The sequence below is a fragment of the Mixophyes fleayi genome, chromosome 2 (genome assembly GCF_038048845.1).
Source record: "Mixophyes fleayi isolate aMixFle1 chromosome 2, aMixFle1.hap1, whole genome shotgun sequence".
In the NCBI taxonomy this organism is placed as follows: domain Eukaryota; kingdom Metazoa; phylum Chordata; class Amphibia; order Anura; family Limnodynastidae; genus Mixophyes; species Mixophyes fleayi.
This window is the reverse complement of record NC_134403.1, coordinates 760,600-783,191: the sequence shown is the minus strand read 5'-3', so window position 1 is coordinate 783,191 and position 22,592 is coordinate 760,600. Positions and strand designations below refer to the sequence as shown.

The 22,592-nt window shown below is 43.8% G+C and overlaps 1 protein-coding gene across 1 annotated transcript in view; it reads left to right on the top strand.

Moving 5' to 3' along the window:
• The window catches only part of LOC142140610 (piwi-like protein 1), a 228,542-nt gene that overhangs the window by 159,110 nt on the left and 46,840 nt on the right, over positions 1 to 22,592 (top strand). The window contains 1 exon segment of the mRNA XM_075198311.1: positions 7,765 to 7,885. Coding sequence (XP_075054412.1) covers positions 7,765 to 7,885 — 121 coding nt within the window.

Below are 22,592 nucleotides of genomic sequence, written 5' to 3'. Positions count from 1 at the left end.
CATTTGTCTCGGATCAATGTTACTTACCATTTTGTGTGTGTGTATATAATATTTTTTATCAAGTAAGATGAAGTTCATACACTTCATATAGAGGTGCATTTGACACCATAATTTTACTGGATTTGAAACCTCAATTCTCTACTCTGTTCTACTGGGATACACTGCTCCCTCAACTATCAAACGTTATCCTCCTGCCACCTCCATTCCCCTCCTCACATCATGTCACTGCTCCTGTCACATACAGCTCTATCCTCACTAACACATCACTCCTCTCCTGATATACTCTGTGCTGCTGTGGACCCTGCGCCTTCTGCTATATAACTCTGTGACTTCCTGCTGCCTCCATTCCCCTCCTCACATCATGTCACTGCCCCTGTCACATACAGCTCTGTCCTTACTAACACAAATACACAAGTTAATTGGTCACTGTCTCCCACAAGATCAGCTCATAAATCTCCTAAAATATGCTGTGCTGCTGTGAGTTTTATGATTTGGTTGGTTTCAAGTTCTTAAATATCTAACCACTTCAAAACTAGAGAGGAACAGGTGATGAAGGACTAGGGTGTGAGCATCTTATTGTAGTGGAACACACACCAAAAATGTTAACTGGCCATATTGAGACTTAAGGGACCTGGACAGCAGTTGCCACTTAGTATCATGCTGTCCTGTGCGGAGAGGCAGGAAAATCTTTAGGATGCTCACTCCAAAAGTTAAATGTCACATCAGTGTCTAACCTTAAACCCCTTAGTGCCACCACTTTCAATTGAATGAAGTTTTCAGTTTATCTCCTGATAGTATTTGATTTTTCATGCATGTTTGGAGCTTTTTGTTACAGGATGTGCCTAGAAATGTCTATCCCCAATATATAGGCCTATGCTTGGGCATGTTTTTTCTTTTTAGACCATTAACCACATATACAGTTTGAAAGTAAACTATGGCCATGCACAGTAAGGAACATGCTTTAAAATATATACTCTGCTGCCTGGGGGTCACCCTTGACTCCTCTCTCTCTTTTGCCCTCCACATTCAATGACTTGCCCAAGCCTGTCGCTTCCAACTACTCAACATTGCCCGCATCCGTCCCTTTCTCTCTCAGGGTGCCACCAAGACCATCATACACGCACTCATCTCCCGCCTGGATTACTGCAACCTCCTCCTCACCGGCCTCCCCCACTCCCATCTCTCCCCCCTCTGCTCTGTACTCAACGCGGCCACTAGACTCATCTTCTTCTCACGCCGCTCCTCATCTGCCCCCCCTCTCTGTCTCGCCTTACACTGGCTCCCCTTCCCCTACAGAATCCTTTTCAAACTCCTCACCACCACCTACAAGGCTCTCTCCAACTCTACTGCCCCCTATATCTCTAACCTCCTCTCCATTCACACTCCTGCCCGCTTCCTGCGTTCGGCCAACGACTGCCACCTCTCCTCCACTCTTATCACCTCTTCCCACTCCAGAATCCAAGACTTTTCCCGTGCAGCCCCCCTTCACTGGAATGACCTCCCTCATTCCATCCGTCTCTCTCCTACTCTGTGCTCCTTCAAATGTGCACTGAAAACCCACCTCTTCCTTAAAGCCTACCAACCATCCACATAACCCCTTCACCTCCTCTCGCTCTCCCTTTGCCTCCTTCTGTTTTCCCTCCCTTAGGATGTAAGCTCAAATGAGCAGGGCCCTCTTCCCTCCTGTCTCCTCACCTGTTCTTCTGCTCCATGTTTATTGCTTTAACCTGCCTGGAGTTTCTGAAGTACTGGTATTTTTGTTTATTGTTTTGTGCTGTTCCACCCTGTATAGTGTACTGTTTGTATGATGTACGGCGCCGCGGAAACCTTGTGGCGCCCAACAAATAAAGGATAATAATAATAATATACTGCACCAATTTTATATCCTTTCAATAATGTCTTTGCAAAATTAAGTTTTGTTACTGCTGTACCAAACCATCACTTAGACAGCAATTGTCTCCTGCTCTTTGATCAATTAACGGACCATCCAGATGCATTGGTACCAAACGATGGTGGTTTTCAGGGCACATTAGTATATTTACTGCACCCAAACACACCCAGTCATGCATTCATTGTTTGTGATATCATGTCATTAAAACAGTAAGCCTCATATTAGCTGTTGAAAATTGGAACCGTGCAAGGTTGTATTTCACTTAAAAGATTTGTCAGTGGGTTAAACATTCCATGCAAAAATTTCAAGTGTTCCTGTGTTGACAGAATTGTCTGCTTAGCTAGCTATTGGTGCTGACCGCTTCTACAATATATAGATTTGTTACTATTACCAAATTACTTTTCTCTCTCATCCTGTTTTGGGACACTGGATTCTTGGATTATAGAGATTTTTCAGCTACAAATTTAAAGTCTGTAACCTCTTACCCTGTCTAGCCTCCCAGGAAGTCAGTGTTCCTAAGGTGCCCACTGCAGTGTTTCTGCACTGCCTGAATCCTTTACCAAAATCTTTATATCCATTTTTTTGTTTTGCAATTTTAACCACCTCAGCAGTTCACCTGTATTCACACAGCTCTTGTGACTGTGTGATGCCTGAAGCAGGCTCAGGAGGTACTCTGTTGTACTCTCCTACAGCCAGTCCCCTGGTTCCTATGAAGGATGGCCTCTGAGAGGAGTCGGTCACTAGCTACAGTGGAGAGTCACTAAAATCAAAGTTGACCAGGGACACCCTGCTGCTTGCCCAATCTGGTGCTGCATGAAGGCAGAGATTGCACACTGTTGGAGTGGCTGAAGGTTAGTAACTTCTCTCTCCCCGACGGGAGAAGTCGTTGTCCTCTCCTTACCAGGGCCTGCATGCAGTAAGTGAGCGTAGAGTCTCCAGTACTACAGGAGTCTGCTTAGGTGGCAGTTGGAGTCCCTCATCTTGCTAATCTCACACTGGCCACATGCTTATATTCCGGATGGGTGCTATATATTACCTAGGATCTTGGCAGGGGGTGAACATGTTTATGCCTCACTGAGGAAAGCCCACCAGAATTGACATCCACACAGACCTCTACAGCTTCTGCTTGCCCCATCTATATAGTTTCTGCAGGGAAGTACTGGATTGAGGGGTGGTTTTTCGGTTTAGTGCCCTCAGATGGGGTCAGTGGTATGTCTTGTAGGTTCGCTTTCTCTTTTCATTGTGTTCTGCAGCTGTCCTATGTCTATTTGTTTATCTGTTGGGGGCGTGACATTGCCTATAGGAAGGTCAGGTATGGACACTGTGTGGTGAATCCAATCTGGCAGAACCAGCCTATACTAAAACTTTGGGCCAGTCTATTGTAGAACTCTCACAGCTAACCGCATGTCCCCGAGCGGTGACTAGGGGTCTGCCTGCTTCTGCTTCCTCTGCCAGAATTATTATGGAATGACCTTGTTCCTTTGTAAACACTCCACAAGACAATCAGGCCTGGACCGGATGCCTGGTAATGTCATTATAGGGATCTGTGAAGTTTTCCTCTTTATAGAGTGGATCCTGGAGTATATTGCTCCAGCTATATCCAAAGTCCTGCTGGTTTGCTGTTTTTTAGTCCTCAGGGTTTATCACACTCCAAATACTCCTATCAGGAGGAAGGCAAGGTGGTTGAGGATTTGGATTGCTCTACGAGAAATTGTTAAAGGATTAGTATGAGCTGTGCGCCAAGTACTTAAAAATTCAAGGCTCTGAAGAATCTGAGGTTCCTGATACTACTGTTTAAAAGAGAGAGGAAATAATTCCTGTTAGTTTGATGATTTGTTCCTACTTTGGCCATGCCTAGCTAAAGGTCCAGGTCTAGATTAGAGACCATTCTCTCCATGGTGAGGATATGTGTAAATTTTTGCAGATGACAGATATGGAACAGGATAGACACCCAAGGAGGGGTTAAACAAGTTATTATTGATCTAGGTAGACGAGAGGAATGGCCAAGCTCGTGGCAACTGCAGTTAGATGCCAAAAAATGCAAAATCATGCACTTGGGTCTGAAAAACCCAAAAGCTAAATATAGTATTAATGTCACTATAATGGAAACTACTGAGGAGGAATGGGATCTAGGAGTCACTATCTCAGGTGACTTAAAGGCAGGTAAGTAATGTAACAAAACAATGAGGAAGGTAAGTCAGATGCTTGGTTCTATAGGGAGAGGAATCGGTAGCAGAAAGAAATAATAATACCACTGTGTAGGTCATTGGTACGGCCTCATCTAGAATACTGTGTTAGTTCTGGAGGTTATAGCTCCAGAAGGATATAAATTCATTAGAGACTGTACAAAGAAGGACAATTTTAAAATGGTACGTGGCCTACAGCACAAAACTTAACCAGAAAGACGAGAAGATTATATGTCTAGTTTGGAGCAGAGAAGGGTTTGAAGAATGTTTCCCTCCTGTACTTTATTAAAAGGAAGAGAAGTATTAGAACACAAGGACATGCACTGAAACTGGAGGGAAGTGGGTTCAGTGGAAATTTGAAATTACTTCACAGCAAGTGTAGTGGATAAGTGGAATAGCCTCCTATCGGAGGTGGTATAGTCTAATATAGTAGAGAAATTTAAACATGCTTGGGATAGACATAAGGATATCCTTACAAGATTTAAGGATCATAGGTTAAAAAAAATGAGCAGACTAGATGGGCCACGGTATTCTTATGTTTTTATAATGGGGTGACTCTCATTCCTTACATTTTTATCAAAGTGGAGTTACCAAGCTTGTTTCCTGACCATGTCTGAGTGACGACCCAGATGTTAGAGCCCCATGAGTGGATAATCCTCTTCTATAAATCCATCCTGAAGTGTACCAGGAGAATTGTTTTCTCTAGGGCTACTGTTCAGCAAGAACACCTTCTATTGTGTGTCAGACAATAAGTTAATCTATACAGGGACACTTAGTGCTAGATTTACTAAAGGGCGGTTTTCGGCTACTCTTCCGGCGGTACTGCCGTATTTACTAAAGCCCAAACCGCTGTCAAAACGGCCAGAAATGACATTTTTCAAAACCACCACTTTACAAACCGCCATCCCGATTTTAACAATGATCAACATAAAAACAGCCGGATTTACTAAGCTGGGGTTTTCAAAACTGCCACAAAACAGCCATCCAAACAGCCAAAATAAAAGAGGTGGTTGCAATAGGAGAGATTGATCAAACAGCTGCTGTTTGCGATATTTTGCCATTCAGAACATAAGAGAAAGCACCATTGATATTTTAATCATTTGGAAAATCATTATTTTTTGATAAAGGGACAAAATAAATGTAATATTTACGAGAGAATTTTTATATATATATATATTTTTTAAAGGTACACTATTATATTGTTATTATTACTATTATATTATTATAAAGGTACAGCATTATATTATGTAGCAAATGTGAATATATAATAACTGATTGTTAATGGTGGATAATTATTTATGTTGCACAATTTGTCATTACATATTGTCCAAATAATATAATAATTAAGTAATCTATCCTCTTTATATAATGAAATTTTTTTATTCCCTCATAAGTTAATATTTAATTCATTTTGCCCCTTAATCAATAAATAATGATTACCAACATAATTTAAAAGTCAATGGTGCTTTCTCTTATGTTCTGAATGGCAAAATAGTTCAAACAGTCTGTTTAAGCTATCCAGCCATTCTGAAGCAGGTTTTAAAACTGTCCTGTCTTTTGGACGGCGGTTTTCATGGCGGTTTCATCCAAACCGCCGGCGGTTTAGCTTTTTCAATTCGCCACACATCGCCAGTCATTTTAAATTGAAGCCTCAAGCCGCCCTATGGTAAATGTGGCGGTTTGGATCACTAAACCGCCGGTGATGAGTGGCGGTTTCAAACCGCCACCAAACACGATTCTTAGTAAATCTAGCCCTTAGTCTCTACTGGCTCCCCTATTTTGTATGAAGTGCTTGGGAAATATGGTTTCGACCTTCGTGATGGTGTAATTTGCATGGTTCCACTTAATAGCGTTTCAGATCAAGCTCCTAACGAAATAGAACATTTCACACAATCATGTAACCAACCAATTCATAGTACTGTGTCTTTAAAAGCACATCAGTCGTTTTGCTTGTGGTTGACAGCCAACAATCTTAACAAGGTTTGCCCTAACCCTAACCCCCAGGGCCTTTGGATAAAGGAGTCAAAGATACCATATAAATATACTAGACCTGAGAGCGGTGTTAAATGCTCTGGTAAGCTTGTATGCTATGGGCAACCTCTATTAGGAAAGGCATAAAAATGTAGTCAGATAATGCCACAGCAGTGACATATACATCAATCATCAGAGAAGCATCAAGAGCTCCATTGTGATGAAATAAACCAGGAAAATCATGCGTTTGGTGCAGCCAAATGTCCTTGCAATTTTATCTGTTGGAAATCTGGGAAGCTGATAAGAGAAACGTTTCAGACTGGCCAAGAAGGTCGTGGTAAGCGAACATTCTCAGAATGACATCAGGCCTGTTGTGTCTTCTCCCTCGAAGACAGGACCTTTTCAGTCGGACAGCGTCTTCATCTTGGTTTAATGAGACTGGCTTTAACACTATGGCTGAGGCCATGATTCTTAAAGGGCTTCTCTGATAGTATAGTTCGAACCATGCTCAAGGCTTTAGAAAGCCTATGTCTACCAAGAATTAACATATAATAGGAAATATAAATTTTCTATGCCCTAAGAAAAATAAATCCTACCTACTCTTTTCATTTGGGTCATTCATCTTTGTTCCGGTCATTGGGTTTGGACATTTGTTTGAGTTCATAGCCACTGTTTTTCTGTTTTGTGTGTTTTTTTTACTTTTTTATTTTCAGGAAAACTTTGGCCCTGTTACTGTAAGTTCAGACTTTTTTTGCAGGAGGTTCTGCATATGAAATCTGTTCAAACATTTGGATTTGGTGGGTGTCAAGTATCTTACTTTGAAGACAGCTTTTCTTTTGGCGATCTCTACTACATGGAGTATCTGAGTTGGAAGCTGTCTTGCAGGTCTCCATACCTAATTTTTTTATGAAGATAAGGCTGTTTTTCTAACAAAGCCCTCATTTCAGTCTAAGGTGGTATCTAAGTCCTCGTTAAATCAGGATATTGGAAGAGGAGGGATCACCTGTTGGGTGTGGTCAGGACTCTGAAGATTCATGGCAATAGGACCCTTGAGTTTAGCATAGCTGAGGATCTTTTAGTTCTCAATGATGCCCACAAGTGGTTGTCCTGCATCTAAGGAGATTATCGCTAGGTTGATTCAGTAATTTGACACATCTTGCGTTGGGCTGAGGAAACCTGTTCCTTCTGGGCAGAGCAGCATGGGGCCTGTGGCAGATCTGTTGGCAGCCACTTGGTCCTTAGTCTATACATTAACTAAGTTGAACAGATGTAACGTTTCAGTGGCGAAAGATAGATGGAAGGTGCTGCACAGTGAATCTACTCGGCATATCCACCTGTAGAGGCAGCTATGGGATGTCCCCAAGGTTCCAGTGTCCTCCAATAGGAAGAAAGGGAGGATATTTTATACTTCAATATTTTTTCCCAGTGTCCATCGGGGCGCACTGGACACACCCCCTTTTTATGCTTTAGTTATTTTATGTTGGTAAGTTAAATGTTGCCGGAGGACGTTTATTTTCCTCTCCCTTGTTTTATATTCTGTCCTGTATAGTTTGGTTAGCAATATAACTGGCTTCCTGGCAGGTAGGTGTGTAGAAGGGGACGTTAGACTGGGTATAAAGCTAAAGTTCACCTGACTGTACCTCTCAAGGTCCTGAAATTAATTCTGAGAAGGATTTACACAAAGTATAAATGTGTGTTTTTTGTTTTCTTAAACAGCAATACAATGAGCAAATCCGGGACCTGAAACAGGCACTAATTGTAAGCTTACCCAGAAGACCTAAGCCGGGGGTGACAGATGGAGCACTTATTTTGGTGCCAGAGCTATGTAACCTAACAGGTGAACGCAGATCTTAATTTTTATTTTGCTATACAAATTCTGTAGTGAGTGAAAAATGTCATGCATAGTATTTTCCAGATCTCCCTTTTTCACACTAAAGGAAAAATGCAGCCAAAGTCATTTTACAGACATGCACCCGAATCCCTCCATGTTCCTTGTAATAAATAACTTTAAGTTATTGAGGAGGGTTTAACTTGTTATAAAGGCTTGTTCCATTATGTTTAAACAGACAAATTTGTATATGTTTGTCTGGAACGATGTAATGTATCCCCTGCAGTCAGGCCCGGCGCTCCCATTAGGCAAGGTTAGGCACTTGCCTAGGGCGCCGGGCTCTGGAGGGCGCCACAGAATAATAAAATACTTTAAAACTGTGCGGCGACCGCTGACCATACCTGTCACGGCCGCCGCACAGCATCAGATGCACGGGGGGAGGGGGGAGAGGCTATTTTGTCACCACCGCCGCCTCTCTGCTCCGTCTCCTCCCCTCCACTTACTAGTGTCAGTGAGTGGAGGGGAGGAGACGGAGCAGAGAGGCGGCGGTGGTGAGACAAGGTAAGGAGAGGAGGGCGGCGATTTTTGCGGGGGGGGGGGGGGGGGGGGGTGGCGGCTGCCGGGGGGGGGGGACGGCTGCCGCTTTTTTAAAAATGCCTAGGGCGCCGTGGACCCTAGCACCGGCCCTGCCTGCAGTTCAAAAGTGTCTCTCAGGGTAGTAGCAAGAGATAATTAAAGATTTTATTTATTAAAAATGGGATCATGTGAGGAAGAAGTCAGTCTAACATGAAACGATTAGAACACCTGTATCCCTTTACAGAAATAAGCTAAAGAAATTCAGATCGATTCCAAAAGTGGACATAGCAATAGCTAGTTAGTCAGCCGGAAGCACTATTCATTTTAAAAACAGTGGTCCTCTAAGATGCTTTGGATAGTAAGAAGGCTGACATCCTGGCAATGGGGAAGTCCAAGCATATTGTCTGATCCAGGATAGCTCAAGTAATCTTTTCTGCAGAAACACGGTTGGATCATAAACAAGACGAGTTCTGTCATGCTATAATGGCAAATAATATTTTAGTGGGTCCAACTAGACACTGTGCAAAGTATCTTTATTGAAGAGAGATGCACAATACAAATCGAAAGAAAAGAGTTGACTACAATAGCACTATTGTAGTCAACTCTTTTCTTTTGATTTGTATGTCTTATATGTTAACATAAGCACCCCCTCACCAAAATTAAAACGTATTCAGTTTAATAGTGAGGTTGGTAATTACCTGGTGCGGAGCGTTTTTCTCTGTCTTCCTTTGGGGGACATTGGGGTATAGAGTAGGGACAGGGCGAACTGGCACTTTAAACTTCTGTTTAACTAAGCCCTAGGTCCTCCCCCTCTACACCCCACCTCCTGTCTAGCCTCAGTCTAGTTTAAGTGCCCGGCGAAAGGGCTCTGTCTGGGCTGCTCAGCAGCCCTCTGCTGTTACTTTTATTATTTTATGGCAGTATGCAGTGTGCGGCAAGCACTGTATGAAGGGGGGGGGGGGGGGGGATTGGAGGTGCTGTGAGAGGTGCCTCCGTTGAGGTGCCCAAGGAGTTGCGCTGAAGCTAAAAGATCTGCACAGTGATAATATCACTGTGCTTAGGATTTTTGTTTTTTAAAATGTTTTATTTCTTTTAGCTACACAAGGGGGGTGCTCTGTGATTCAGAGCACTCGTCTCCAGAGAAGTAACTGTGCAGCAGAGAAGCTGCGCGCTGCTCCCGCTGACAGTCTAACACTAAAATTGTGAAGCTTCTCAAAGTGTGACAAGCGATCTGTTCAGACCACTGTTACAGGGTCCGGCGCTGCCTGTGGCAAAGAGCGCCGGGACGCCTGCAGTCCCCGGGGGCCATTTCGGAGAGTGGAGCATACCAAGTCCCTTCCTCAGTGAAGAGGAGGGGGGGACTTGGAGAGATGGCCGCGCTGTGTACAGCGCAATAAGCAGGGGACAGTCAGATATACCAGGTGATTCCACTTAACTGGAAAAGTGGAGATTACTGGTATAATGGATATAAACGGCAGAGACCAGCGGAAGGGGAGTTGTATAAATAACCCCCCCCCCAGCTACTTTGTGTGTTTGCAGTTGCTGACAGGCTTCTCTCTGCTAAGTATCATTTATTTCTCTCTATATTCTAGGTAGAGAAGTATAGATATTGTGGGCATGTATTGAGTAGAGACTAACTGTGTAATATTTTAGAGCACTACTATTGGGGCAGAAATACTATTTTTTGGCTTGTTCAGAGATTAATTAGTGTTTCTGTGAAAATATCTTGTGTGCTTGTGCCTATTCTGCTGTACGTGTCTTTATTTTTGCTTATGATGGCTGATAAAAGTAAAGCAACACGTGCCAAATACTTTGCCTGTTCCAAATGTAGTAATAAATTAGCTGGTGAACATCTGGACCCGCGGGTGCTTTGTGCTGATTGCGCTGCGGCGCCTGTAGTGGTGCAGCCTAGGGACAGCCCCTTTCAGGGGACAGATCCTCCCGAGTGGGTGGCAGCTTTGACAGGGGGTTAATACCCTTGTTAAGCTTTTATCTAAGCCAGTTGAAATTCCAGTGGTGGCTGCAGGGTTACCCTCTACCTCTGGAACGCTAGCTCAGGGGGGGATGATTAATCCTTTGCCCTAAACAGTAGGACAGTCTTCTTCCCTGACATACCAGGTGTCTCCCAAACAGAGGAGGCTGGATGGTCTCCAGTGGCTAAGGGTTTGAATCGGCTAAATCATTTGCTGGAAAATCCAAGGCATTTGCAAAGAAATAAAAGACCTAGATCAGCAAATCCGCTGTTGTCTCTGTCTGACTCTGAGGGATCCTCTGAGGAAGGCAAATTGCTAGAAGATTCTGATCCTTCATTAGTAGAGTCAGAGGAAGGCTCTAGGTACCAAGGTATGGATGATCTGGTAAGAGCAGTGCGTCAGACCTTTGGTTTTGTAGAAGGGGAAGAGACTAGGGGCTAGATTTACTAAACTGCGGGTTTGAAAAAGTGGAGATGTTGCCAAAAGCAACCAATCAGATTCTAGCTGTCATTTATTTAGTGCATTCTACAAAATGACAGCTAGAATCTGATTGGTTGCCATAGGCAACATCTCCACTTTTTCAAACCCGCAGTTTAGTAAATATACCCCTAGGTCTTTGGACCGGGCTCTCTTTAAGAAGGTTTCTAAGCAGGCGATCCGGTTTCCTCCCTCAGCAGAGTTGAGAGAGATCGCAGAGGCCTCTTGGAAACAACCGGATAAGAAGTTTACCATGCCTAGGAAATATGGGTCATTATATCCTCTGCAAGAGGAGGATATAACCCGATGGGAACAGGTAGCGAGAGTAGATACTCCTGTGGCGAGGTTGGTTCGCCAGACTACTCTGCCGGTACCAAGATCGGCTTCATTACGGGATCCGACTGACCGTAAGTTGGAAATGTTTCTGAAGTCGGTTTCTACAGCTGCTGGTACAAACTTCAGACCTGTGTTTTCTACAACTTGGGTTGCAAGGGCTATGGAAGCATCGGCAGGACAGTTAGCATCCGCCTTACAGGATTCGGAGTTGCTTACTTTGGCTATGCATCTGAAGGAAGCGGCAGGTTATGTGTATGAAGCGGCCCAGAATTCGGCATCCATATCGTCTTCTATTTTGGCTACAGCTGTAGCAGCAAGAAGGACACTATGGTTGAAGTCTTGGGATGCGGATGGATTTCACAGGCATCGGGGGGGGAAAGAGTACATCCTTACCAGTTAATACTCCTAGACCTAGGGCTCCAAGGTTTGGTTCTTTTAGACAACCTTTTTGTGGGGGCGTGTCTGGCAGAGGTCAGACAGGCAAGTCAAGAGCTTCTGTGGGGTAGGAGACAATCTCTTAGAGGAAGGTCATCCTTTTCCTCCACGACAGGATGTTCTGCCTCCTCTAAGCTTCCGGATAAACCTGCAGCATGAATACCACTCTCCTCTGCTAGCGGAGGGAGAAGTGGGAGGACGTCTACTTCTGTTCAGACAACAGTGGGCAGAGTTCTCAAGGGACAGATGGATTCGGGGAGTCATAGAAAGAGGTTACATGAGTCGTTGTAGGGCCAGCTCCTCACAGATTTTTTTATAACCAGTTTGCCCCGCTGTCATCGCAAAAGACAGGCAATGCTCAGCTGTGTCGATTTTTGCTTCTTTTACAGGGAGTTATTGTAGAGGTTCCAGTGCACCAGAGAAGGAAAGGGTTTTGCTCAAACCTCTTCTTGGTACAGAAACCGGATGGTTCGTTCAGACCAGTGCTGAACCTCAAACAACTAAATCTTCACTTGAAGGTAGTCTCCTTTCGGATGGAATCCCTGAGATCAGTCAAACGGTCTGGAAGCATTCAATCGGACAATGCCACGGCAGTGTCGTACATAAACGGACGAGGACGGATCAAGAGTGTAGGAGCGATGAAGGTGACGTTCCAGATTTTGGCTTGGGCCGAAAGATACGTGCCCGCCCTGTCAGCGGTTTTCATACCAGGAATGCAGAACGGTCAAGCAGACTATCTAAGACGGCACTAAGTTCTGCCGGGAGAGTGGGCTCTTCATCCAGAAGTGTTTCAGTCATTGGTAGACAGGTGACAGGACTTCCGGATCGAGATCTGATGGTGTCACGCACCAACAGGAAAGTTCCAGAGTTTTGCTCAAGAACAAGAGCTCCACTTGCAGTAGCAGTGGATGTGTTGACAATGCCATAGGACTTCAGGTTAGATTACCTGTTTCCCCCCCATATCAATGATTCCCAGGGTCCTTCGGAGAGTCAAGCAGGGAGGGCAACCAGTCATTCTGGTGGCTCCAGCTTTGCCACAAAGAGTCTGGTATCCAGAAGTCTTTCTTATGGCAATAGGTCCGGGGTTCCGGTTACCGCTTTGGAAAGATCTGCTGATTCAGGGTCCATTCTTGTATCAAAATCTAACCCGGCTGAATTTAATGGCATGACTCTTTAAGCCAGTCTGTGGAAATCTAGAGGGTTCTCTGAGGGTAGTGGATACTCTCCTCAGAGCTAGGAAACCAGTCTCGGCTCAGATTTATCACCGAATATGGCATACGTATATAAAGTGGTGTAAGAAGGACTACAGTTCAAAATCCTTCCATCTTACCAGATTTCTTACTTTTCTACAAGATGGTTTGGATGGAGGTCTTTGTTTGGGAACTTTAAAAGTTCAGGTATCAGCTCTGTCAGTGTATTTCCACAGACGTTTGGCTGAAATTCCGGATGTTAAGACTTTTTTTTACAGGGGGTGCTTCACATTCAGCCCCCCTATGTTCATCCAACGTCTTCTTGGGATCTTAATTTGGTCCTTAATATGCTGCAGGAGCCCCCGTTCAAACCGTTACATTCAATAGAGTTACGATTTCTAACTTGGAAAGTGGTTTTTCTTCTGGCTATTGCCTCAGCTCGCAGGGTCTCGGAGCTGGGGGCTTTACCCTGTCGTGAACCTTATCTGGTCTTTCATGATAGAGCAGTTTTGAGAACAGTTCCTTCTTTTCTGCCTAAGGTGGTGTCTGGTTTCCATGTAAATCAGGACATAGTAGTTCCGGTATTCAAAGAGGATTCTCAGCATCCGGAACAGGAAACATGAGAGTTTAGGATGTGGTTAGGGCTTTATGAATTTACGTTAAAAGATTGGCAAAGATTCGTAAGACTGATACATTATTTGTTTGATTGTTCCAGACGTGGATGGCCAGCGTCTAAGCAATCTATTGCTAGGTGGATTACCCTGACCATTAAGCAAGCTTATGTCAGTACTAGCCGTCCTGTGCCGGAGCGTATTGTTGCCCATTCTACCCGTTCGGTTGGGGCATCTTGGGCTGCGCGGAATGGGGACTCAACGGATCAGTTATGCAGAGCAGGCACCTGGTCCTCGGTCCATACTTTCACCAAATTTTACCAATTTATTGTTTTTGCGTCTACAGACGCCTCATTTGGCCATAGTGCTCTACATGCTGGGCTAGCAGAGCGGTAACACCCTTCAGAGGGGCTGCTTCAGTAAGTCCCCATGGTTAAGCAGTGTCCCTCAGATGGAATCAGAGAAACCGATTTATCGTAAGTATAAATCCTCTTTTTATAGTTCCCCTTTTCTGTCCTGAGTCCTGATAGAAAGGTTTGGGGATTGTTATTTTCAAAAGTTTATTACTTTTACTCTGTGGGGTTTTGTTGGCTGTATTGCAGGCTCACTTTCTGTTCAGTATTGTGGGCTGCTTGTTATTTATATTGTTTTGTTACACTGTTTATTACACTGTTTTGCTTGTGTTTTGTCCCATCTGTTAACATGTCAGAAGGGGAAAAACTATTTGTTGTAAAGCTGGTGTTACATCAATGTTGAGAATCACCTGGACTGTCTGTCACATAAAGCTACCATCAGGTCAGTCAGGAGCGTAGGCTCTGTGCGCAGCCTGCCGGCTTTCAAAGAGCATACGTGTAATACAGCAGCTGCTGCTTTACTTATGGCATCACATGCCTGGGTTCGGTCTCTCTCCAATACAGTGGCTGAACTTGCTCAGTTGTTGCTGTCACAGGCTGTGGTCGCTCCATCTTCTGATTCTGCTTGCACTGTAGCAACTGACATGGGTTCTAGTTTGCTAAGTCAAGGTTTGACTGTTTCTCCCTGGCGGAGTCTGTACAGCCTGCTTGGGTACAGGGAATTGCATCCTCTGTACAGGGTATGGTTTAGGTTTCTTCCTCTTAGAGAGGATGTTACAATCTGCGGCACCGTCTTCCTCACGTAAGCGTAGGAGGACGGCGCCACAACTTCAGGAAAATAAGCCAGATTTAACTGTAGTTCCCGGAATGAAGGTAATTTAGCGGTGACTTCTGATATGGATGCTCCTTAGGTTGTGGAGGAGATTAATTCATTCGCCAGAGTGTGTGTGGAGGAATTAATACAAGCTGTGTGTCAGGTACTTCACTTTCCTAAGTAAGAGGTTCCTCGTGTTGCACAGGCTCCTCTTTTTGTACGCGGAAAAAAAAAAATCTTTCCTGGCTTCTTCCTTATTGGAAGATTTGTTGTCAGAGCCTTGGACTTCCCCAGATAGCAAGTTCCAAGTATTTCGGTGACTGCAGTCTGTTTATCCTTTTCCTCCTGAAGTTTTTTGCTAAATGGTAGACGCTTCCACGTGTGGATGCTGCAGTTACAAGGTTAGCCAATGTAACTACTATTCTTTGTCCTAACATAGCCACACTTAAGGATGGTACAGACCATTAGGTTAAGGCTGTCCTTAAGTTAATTTTCGGGGCAGCATGTGCCTCTTTCAGGCCTGCTTTGGCATATGCATGGTTTAACAAAGCAGTAGAACGCTGGTCAAAACACCGTTTTCAGGGTTTGTTGGCAGGCAGGCCTTCCTCTGAACTGCTTCCATTAGTGGAGCAAATTCAGAGGGCGATAGATTATTTACAAGAGGCATCTACATACGCGGGACTGATTGGTGCACGTATTTCTGCCTCTGCAGTTTCAGCTTGTCGTATTCTCTGCTTTAAGTCCTGGAAGGCTGATGGAAAGTCTGAAAAGGTTCTTGAGACCATACCGTTTTCTGGGGGTCTTTAGTTTGGACCTCAGCTTGACTCCATTATCAGTCAAGCTACAGGTGGAAAGGGCACTTTTCTCCCAGTTAATGCTCCCAAACAAAGATTATCCAAATTCCAGTCCTTTCAGTCCTCAGGAAGGTTTCGGGGTTAATATTCCTCAGGCCAATCTTCTACAGGCCAGTCATCCGCCCCTAGGGGTGGTTTGCTGCGTGGGCACCAGGCCTAGTCTGCTTGACGTCCAGCAGCGAAACCTGCAAACAAGCAGTCCGCATGACGGACATTTTGCTCCTCTGCTGTCGCCAGTGGTGTGAGCTCGTCTTTTCTTGTTCAGGGATCAGAGGTTGCAGTGATGTCTGGGCTTGGGTGTAGTGGATTGAGGATACAAGATTGATCTGCTCGGTCTTTCTACCAGACATATTAGGGTTTTGCCATAGGGCTTCCCACTTGTCCACGAAAGCGACTGGTTTTATGAGAAACTATTCTATCCCTCCTTTATTCCGTAGTGATGATTCCGGTGCCAGATTCTCAAAGAGGTTTGGGTTTTTATTACAACCTTTATCTCGTAATAAAACCAAAGGGCTGCTTCAGACCAATTCTGACTCAGAAAATGTTTCAACACCCATGTCACAGTGCCCAGGTTCAAGATCGAGCCTTTGAGCTCGGTCATTCACGGCATGGAACAAGTAAAATTCATGGGGATTCTAGACATCAAAAATGCCTATCTTCATGTACCTATCTAGAGGGGTCATCAGTCCCTTTTGAGGTTTGAGGTTCGGTCACAGTACTAATAATTTCAGGCTCTTCCCTTTGGTCTGGCCACGAGCCCACGTATCCTCAGACATCATGCCGGTCGTGGCTGCTCTGCTAAAGTCAGAGGATTACAATCATCCCTTGTCTGGACGATCTTCCTTTATTGACAGTCTCCAAAGGTGCTGTAGGCGACATATCCAAGTAGTAATCCAGACTCTACAGTTTCACAGTTGGATTCTCAACTTCAAAAAGTCCAAGTTGCTCCCATCTCAGCAAATGATCTTTTTGAGTATTTTTATTTCACATCCGTCAAAACTGGTGTTCTTACCAACCAAGACAGGATTCTAGCCTTGTAGAACAGGATAAGATCTTGGTTGGCGGCAAGGTAGCCTTCGGTACATTTCGCCATGAGCGTTTTTGGCAACATGGTATTTACTTTCTAGCGGGTCCAGTTTGCTCAGTTTCATGCACAGCAGTCCCAGTTGGATCTTCTGCTGCAATGCAACAAATACCATCTGAATCTGGCGGCCCCGGTATTTCACCTGTCTCCGCAGACCAGTTAGTTGCTTCTTTGGTGGTTACATAAACAGATTCTCACCAGGGGACGCAATTTTATCAATTTAAAATTGGACTTTAATCACAAAGGTTGCCAGCCTTCGAGATTAGAGGCCTTCTGTCTTCATGCTTGGTTTCAGGGTTTTTGTACTCAAAAGGAGAATCCAAGCTTCCAATCAATGTCTTTGAACTGTGAGCAGTCTTCATGCTCTTATAAGCGCACAACACTTGCTGCAGGGAAGGCCAGTGAAGATTCAGTCAGACCATGCCACATCAGTGGCATACCTCAATCATCAGAGCGGTACCCAAAGTCCCTTGGCCATGCGGAAATTGTCCCTTCATCCTAAGGTGTTTTGTCAGTTAGTGGAATGGTGGGGTCACCTGAATATTGACATGGTGGCATCTTGGATGAACCACAAGGTTCTCCTCTTCTGCTCACGTGCAAGAGATCCTATGGCTGTTACAGTAGACGCCATGTCTGTCCTTGGAGGTATTGCTTAGTGTACCTTTTTCCACCGGTAGCCATGCTTCCAAGGGTGTTAAGAAAGGTAAAGAGAGAGGGTGATCCAGTTCTTCTGATAGCGCCGGATTGGCCACAGAGGGCCTGGTACACCGAGCTTGGACTTTGTGGTTGCCGCTAGCTTTAACCGTGTGACTGTTGAAGCTATGACCCTAAGCCCTAAGGTGTTTCTGAACTTGTGGTGCAAACCATGCTTTGTGCTCGTAAACCAGACTCTGCAAAGATTTCTTATTGAGTCTGGAAAACTTATTGACTGGTGTAAAAAGAAGGGATATCCTACTTCTTCTTTTTGCTTGGCCAGGTTACTTAGGTTCTTGCAGGAGGAGTTGGATGCAGGTTTGCACCTTAGTTCTTTTTAAGGTCAGGTGTCAGTTTTTTCTGTCTTCTTTCAAAGAAAACTTGCTGTCATTCCTTATGTGCACATTTTCATTCAGGACGTTCTTCATGTACAACCTCCATATGTTCTTCCGGTACCACCATGGGATTTGAATTTGGTGTTGTATGCTTTACGGCATCCGCCTTTTTGAACCTTTGAACACAGTGAAATTCCAATTTTTATCCTAGAAAATGGTTTTGCCCATTTCTACGGCACACACAGTTTTCAGAGCTTGCTGATTTATCTTACAAGTCTCCTCTCCTTGTTTTTTCATAAAAACAGGGCAGTTCTTCGAAACAGGACCTCTTTCCTTCCTACGGTTGTGTCTGGTTTTTATCTAAATCAACACAGTCATTCCGGTCCTGAATGATTTTATGTATTCAGTTTAATGATCTTTCTATTGGTTTTTTCAATGTTGTCCGAGTCTTCTGAATTTATGTGCAGAGGTCTCGGAAGATGCACAAGACTGGCGATCTTTTGAGTCTCTATCATGCTCACAAGAGGCTGGCTAGCTTCTAAAGTAATTATTGCTAGGTGGATTACAGCTGTTATTCGTCAAGCTTATAGTAAGGCTGGGGAGCCTGTCCCAGATAATCTATGCAATCACTCTACAGGGTCTGTAAGTGCTTCCTGGGCAGCCCACTATGGGGCTTCCAGAGAACAGCTGTGTAAGGCGACCACGTGGTAGTCTGTACACACATTCACTAACTTGCAAGTTTAATGTGTTTGCATCCAAGAATGCAAGTTTTAGAAGAAAGGTGTTTCGTGCTATTTGTTCTGAGCGTTCCCTCCCGCAGGGCAGTTTTGGGATGTCCCTGGTGTCCCCCAAAGAAAAGCAGAGAAAATGGGATTTTTATACTTGCGTAAAATCCGTTTCTCTTAGTCCATTGGGGGACACCAGGCGCCCACCCTTAACGCTCTATTTCTCCTACAGTTTGACATGTTGTCTTGTTGGTAAGAGAATGTTGTTGTTTTTTAATTTTATTCTCTTTTCCTCTCTATCTCCACTTTCTGTGGGCTTGGTTACACATAAACTGAGGCTGGACAGGAGGTGTGGTATAGAGGGGGAGGAGCTAGGGCTTAGTTAAAAAGAAGTTTAAAGTGCCAGTTCGCCCTGTCCCTACTCTATACCCCAATGTCCCCGGTGTCCCCCAATGGACTGAGAAACAGATATTTTACGTAAGTATAAAAATCCCATTTTTTTTTCTTCCCTCTCCCCTTACCCCATTCTTTCTCTAAGGAACATAATATATAACATTGACGAGAGATGCATCTGATACAGATTCCAATACGAAGGTGCCTTCATCACCTAGGAATGGCCCCTGGGTAAGGTGGCACTTGTGTAGTCTCCAGGTAGAATTGCTCATTTAGTGAGATCAAAATTAAATCTCTCTGGTTAAAGTAATTTGGTTAACAAGAGCCACCAGGGAATGTCTGGTGATTCCAAAGTGAAGAGAACTAGGAGTGTCTTTTTCAGAACCAGGCTGAGGCTGGTTAATACTCGGGTCAGACTGTAGTATTACAGTCTGACCTATCTTCTGTCAAATTATTACAGGTAGCATAGTCACAGAGCTAGAACAAATTGCATATAAATGTGCTGGAAATACGAGCAGTCATTTCATTCTCTTACTTGGAAAGTGTCTCAAGGTATTCTCGGACAACAGGACTATAGTCTCCTTTATAAATCGCCATAGAGGTACTGGGAGCTGGACCATGATGACTGATATAGCAAAAGTCATGTCAAGGGCAGAACCTGAAGTCGCTGTCAACATTTTATGTTACAGGCAGTTAATGTCATAGTAGATTAACTCTAACGAAAACTAGTTTATCCAGGAGAGATTATACCAAAGGGCCAAAATTTCTACTCGTCACAGAAAAGATCAATAATCTGGCAATACCATGGCCTTTAGTGCTGGGGCTCACACTCTGAAAAAGATGTAAGAGTAAAAGAAAGAGGTCATAGCAATCCTTCCGGTCTGGCAATGATGCTTGGGAGATGTCGGGAACAACTGTGGCCTCGAACTCCCTCATTGGCCAGACATCCTACACGAAGGCCTAATTATTCATCCAAATCCAAAAAAAGATGTATTTCATAGCATAGAGATTGAGCAGAAGTAAAGGACTTTCAGTGAAGGTAATTTACATACTTCTACAGAAAAGAAGAAAAACATTATTTGGTTGATCTTATAAAGTTTAAATGATCGTGGTGTTAGCCTAAAGTGGATCCAGTTGCCATTGTACATGTTCTTGATTTCTCTTCAGGATGGCCTTTCCATAGGTTTCGCCTTCTCAATCTTAAACAGGGGTCCGCAATCCCATGTCTTGCTAGGTACCAAAACACCTTTTATCATACAAACTTTTCAAACCGTAAGGAGAATTCGTTCTAACGTTGTCTTTTTTGTGGCACCAGGGGTCTCTGTTTAGTACTCAACGCTCTGATATCTGATACCTTAAAACCGTTGCAAGTGATTTGAGATCGATCAGATCGCTAACACTGAATTTGTTTCTCCTAGGGGCAATTACATCTGCCTGAAGGATCAGATAACTACTCTGTGGTGCAAAGAGCCTTTTCTGAATGTTTTTAAAGTTAAAGCAGTATTAAGGCCTAAACAGGCCTTTAAATCATTTTCCTTTTTTTTTTTTTTTTTTTTTTTTTATTGCAACCAACTGATTAAGAAAATTACATGCATTCCATTCAATCTAGTACAAAGGTATTAAAGAGCCCAGAACATCTTTGGCACCAATGTTAAGGTGCCAGAAATCCTGAAAGTTTACTCAACAAGAGCAGTGGCAACCTCTTGTGCACATGGGGCTCAGGCCTTAACAGAATCTCTATAAAGCAGCCGTGTGGTCATCTATTCATACCTTCACCATAAATCTACTAGATGTAATGTCATCTGCTGATGCACTGTTGGAGACCTGTTCTCCACACTACTTAATAAAATGTATTTTATTACGCAGCATATATGGCTGGTGTGTGTTTGCTTTACCTACTATTGTTTGGGTACATCCCATTGTAAATTAATTTTACAGATAATCCCTTTTCCTTAAGATACTCGTATCGCAGCTGCAAATTTCCCACCCATGTTCGATATGTTTAATCGACATCTCAAGCTGTTCCTGAAAAGCATAAAGACACATGGAGAGGAGGAGCTGCACTATATTTTGCTCTGGATTGTTTTCAATTTCCTTGCTCTACCTACAGCTTCAAGGGGTTAACCATTTATAATGGCTGCCGTGAAGTTTTTGAAGGGAAATTATCTGTAAGTATAATTTGCATCTTTACTGCCTGTTGTTTTGCTAAAAGCTAGTGGTGCAAAGTTTCTTTTTTGCTCCATAAGAAAGGCAAGGTGTCAAATCTCAAGAGGGCAATCCTCCACACCTCATGCTGGACAACAAAGGGGGAAACAAGTTTGGTCAGCTAAGAGACCAGCTTCCAAAACCTCAGAAAAACAGTTGACATGACTGCAATCTGCCCTTCCTGCAGCGACTGAGGTAGAAGCAGTGAACTACTTTTCAGGTTTTAGTGATTCAATTGATTACTGTGTGAGAGGGATCAGGCATATATCACATATCTTCCAAGTCCTCCACGCAGACGACTTTTTTTTTCACCACTGGCCTTCCTGAGACCAAACCAGATATCTAGCTCTGTGGAAGCCATTCAGCTTTTAATCACTTTAGGGGTGGACATTCCAATACTGGAAGAGCAGAAGGGATTTGGATTCTATTGAAATCCCTTCTTGATTCAAAAAAATTTCCTATCCTTTTTGCCCATTTTAATCTTAAAACCATAGAGGCCAAGCTATGGTTGGGCAGGTTCAAAATCTGGAGTCTGAGGTATGTCAAACAGCATGGAGTCTAACGAGTTAATGGTCTCTTTGGACATAAAGGATGTTTAATTCCATGTTCTGACCTGGAAAGGTCACCAATGCTTTCTCAGATTCGCAGTTCAACTAATTTCCAATTTCAGGCTCTACCATTTTGACCTGTACACTGCTGAGGTTATTCATAAAGATCATGGGGGTTATGACTGCTTTTCCGAGGTCCAGAGGGGTGACTATCATTTCTTTCCTGGAATGGGTCCCCCCGGGCCTCCATGTGCAAAAAATGACCCCTACCTTAGAGTCCAATGGGTGAATTATCAATTACCAGAAATCAAATCTGAAACCCACAATACAGTAGGAGGTGTTATTGTTGTTAGGTAAGATACTCATTGCAGGGACTATTAACATTATTGGCCCTAAGATGGGCTTCTGTTCTGAATGGAATGAAAAGCTTATGGAAGATGTTCAAACTGCACTGCCTTGAAGGTTGAGAACTGTTCCATTCAAAAGTTTTTTAGATCAAACACCTATTGAAATGAAAGTCACACCATCACTTGATCAGCCAGTTCATCAGTCTGTCTCCACTCCTTTGGCTGAGGGTCGATGGCCTCAACAAGGGTTTTTCCCCCCTTGATGTTTGGGACTGCATATTTTTCAGGGCCTTTGGATTGTGAAGGGTCAGAATAAACTTTGTAGTCAGAGGACCTTTTCTGTTTCGAGGAAAGCCATGAAAAATCAGTCAGAGAATACCTCAGCAGTGGCATAAATCAATCATCAGACTGGTACCAAGAGCTTCCTTGTGATAAAGGAAAGCAGTGGATTAATGGATTGGATGTGAGCAGGCCTTCCTCCTCAGTCTGCATACCTGCACTAATGAATGGGTTAACTCTCTGGTCAGCTGAGTAGATGGGAAAAGGAAATGCTTTCAGGTGGCTTTTTCTTGTCTCTTCAGCTGACTAAGCAGTGGAGAATGCAGATAGATTTGTTTTATAGCGTGGGTTTACCTACGTTTTTCCTGCACATATTTGGAGGAATGTTAGCCGGGCCAAGAGTGGCTCCCTGGACTGGTAGTTGCTGCTGTGTGTGAGCACATCATTGGGGGGCACCGCACTGACATCATTTCCGGGTTATGTCTGCA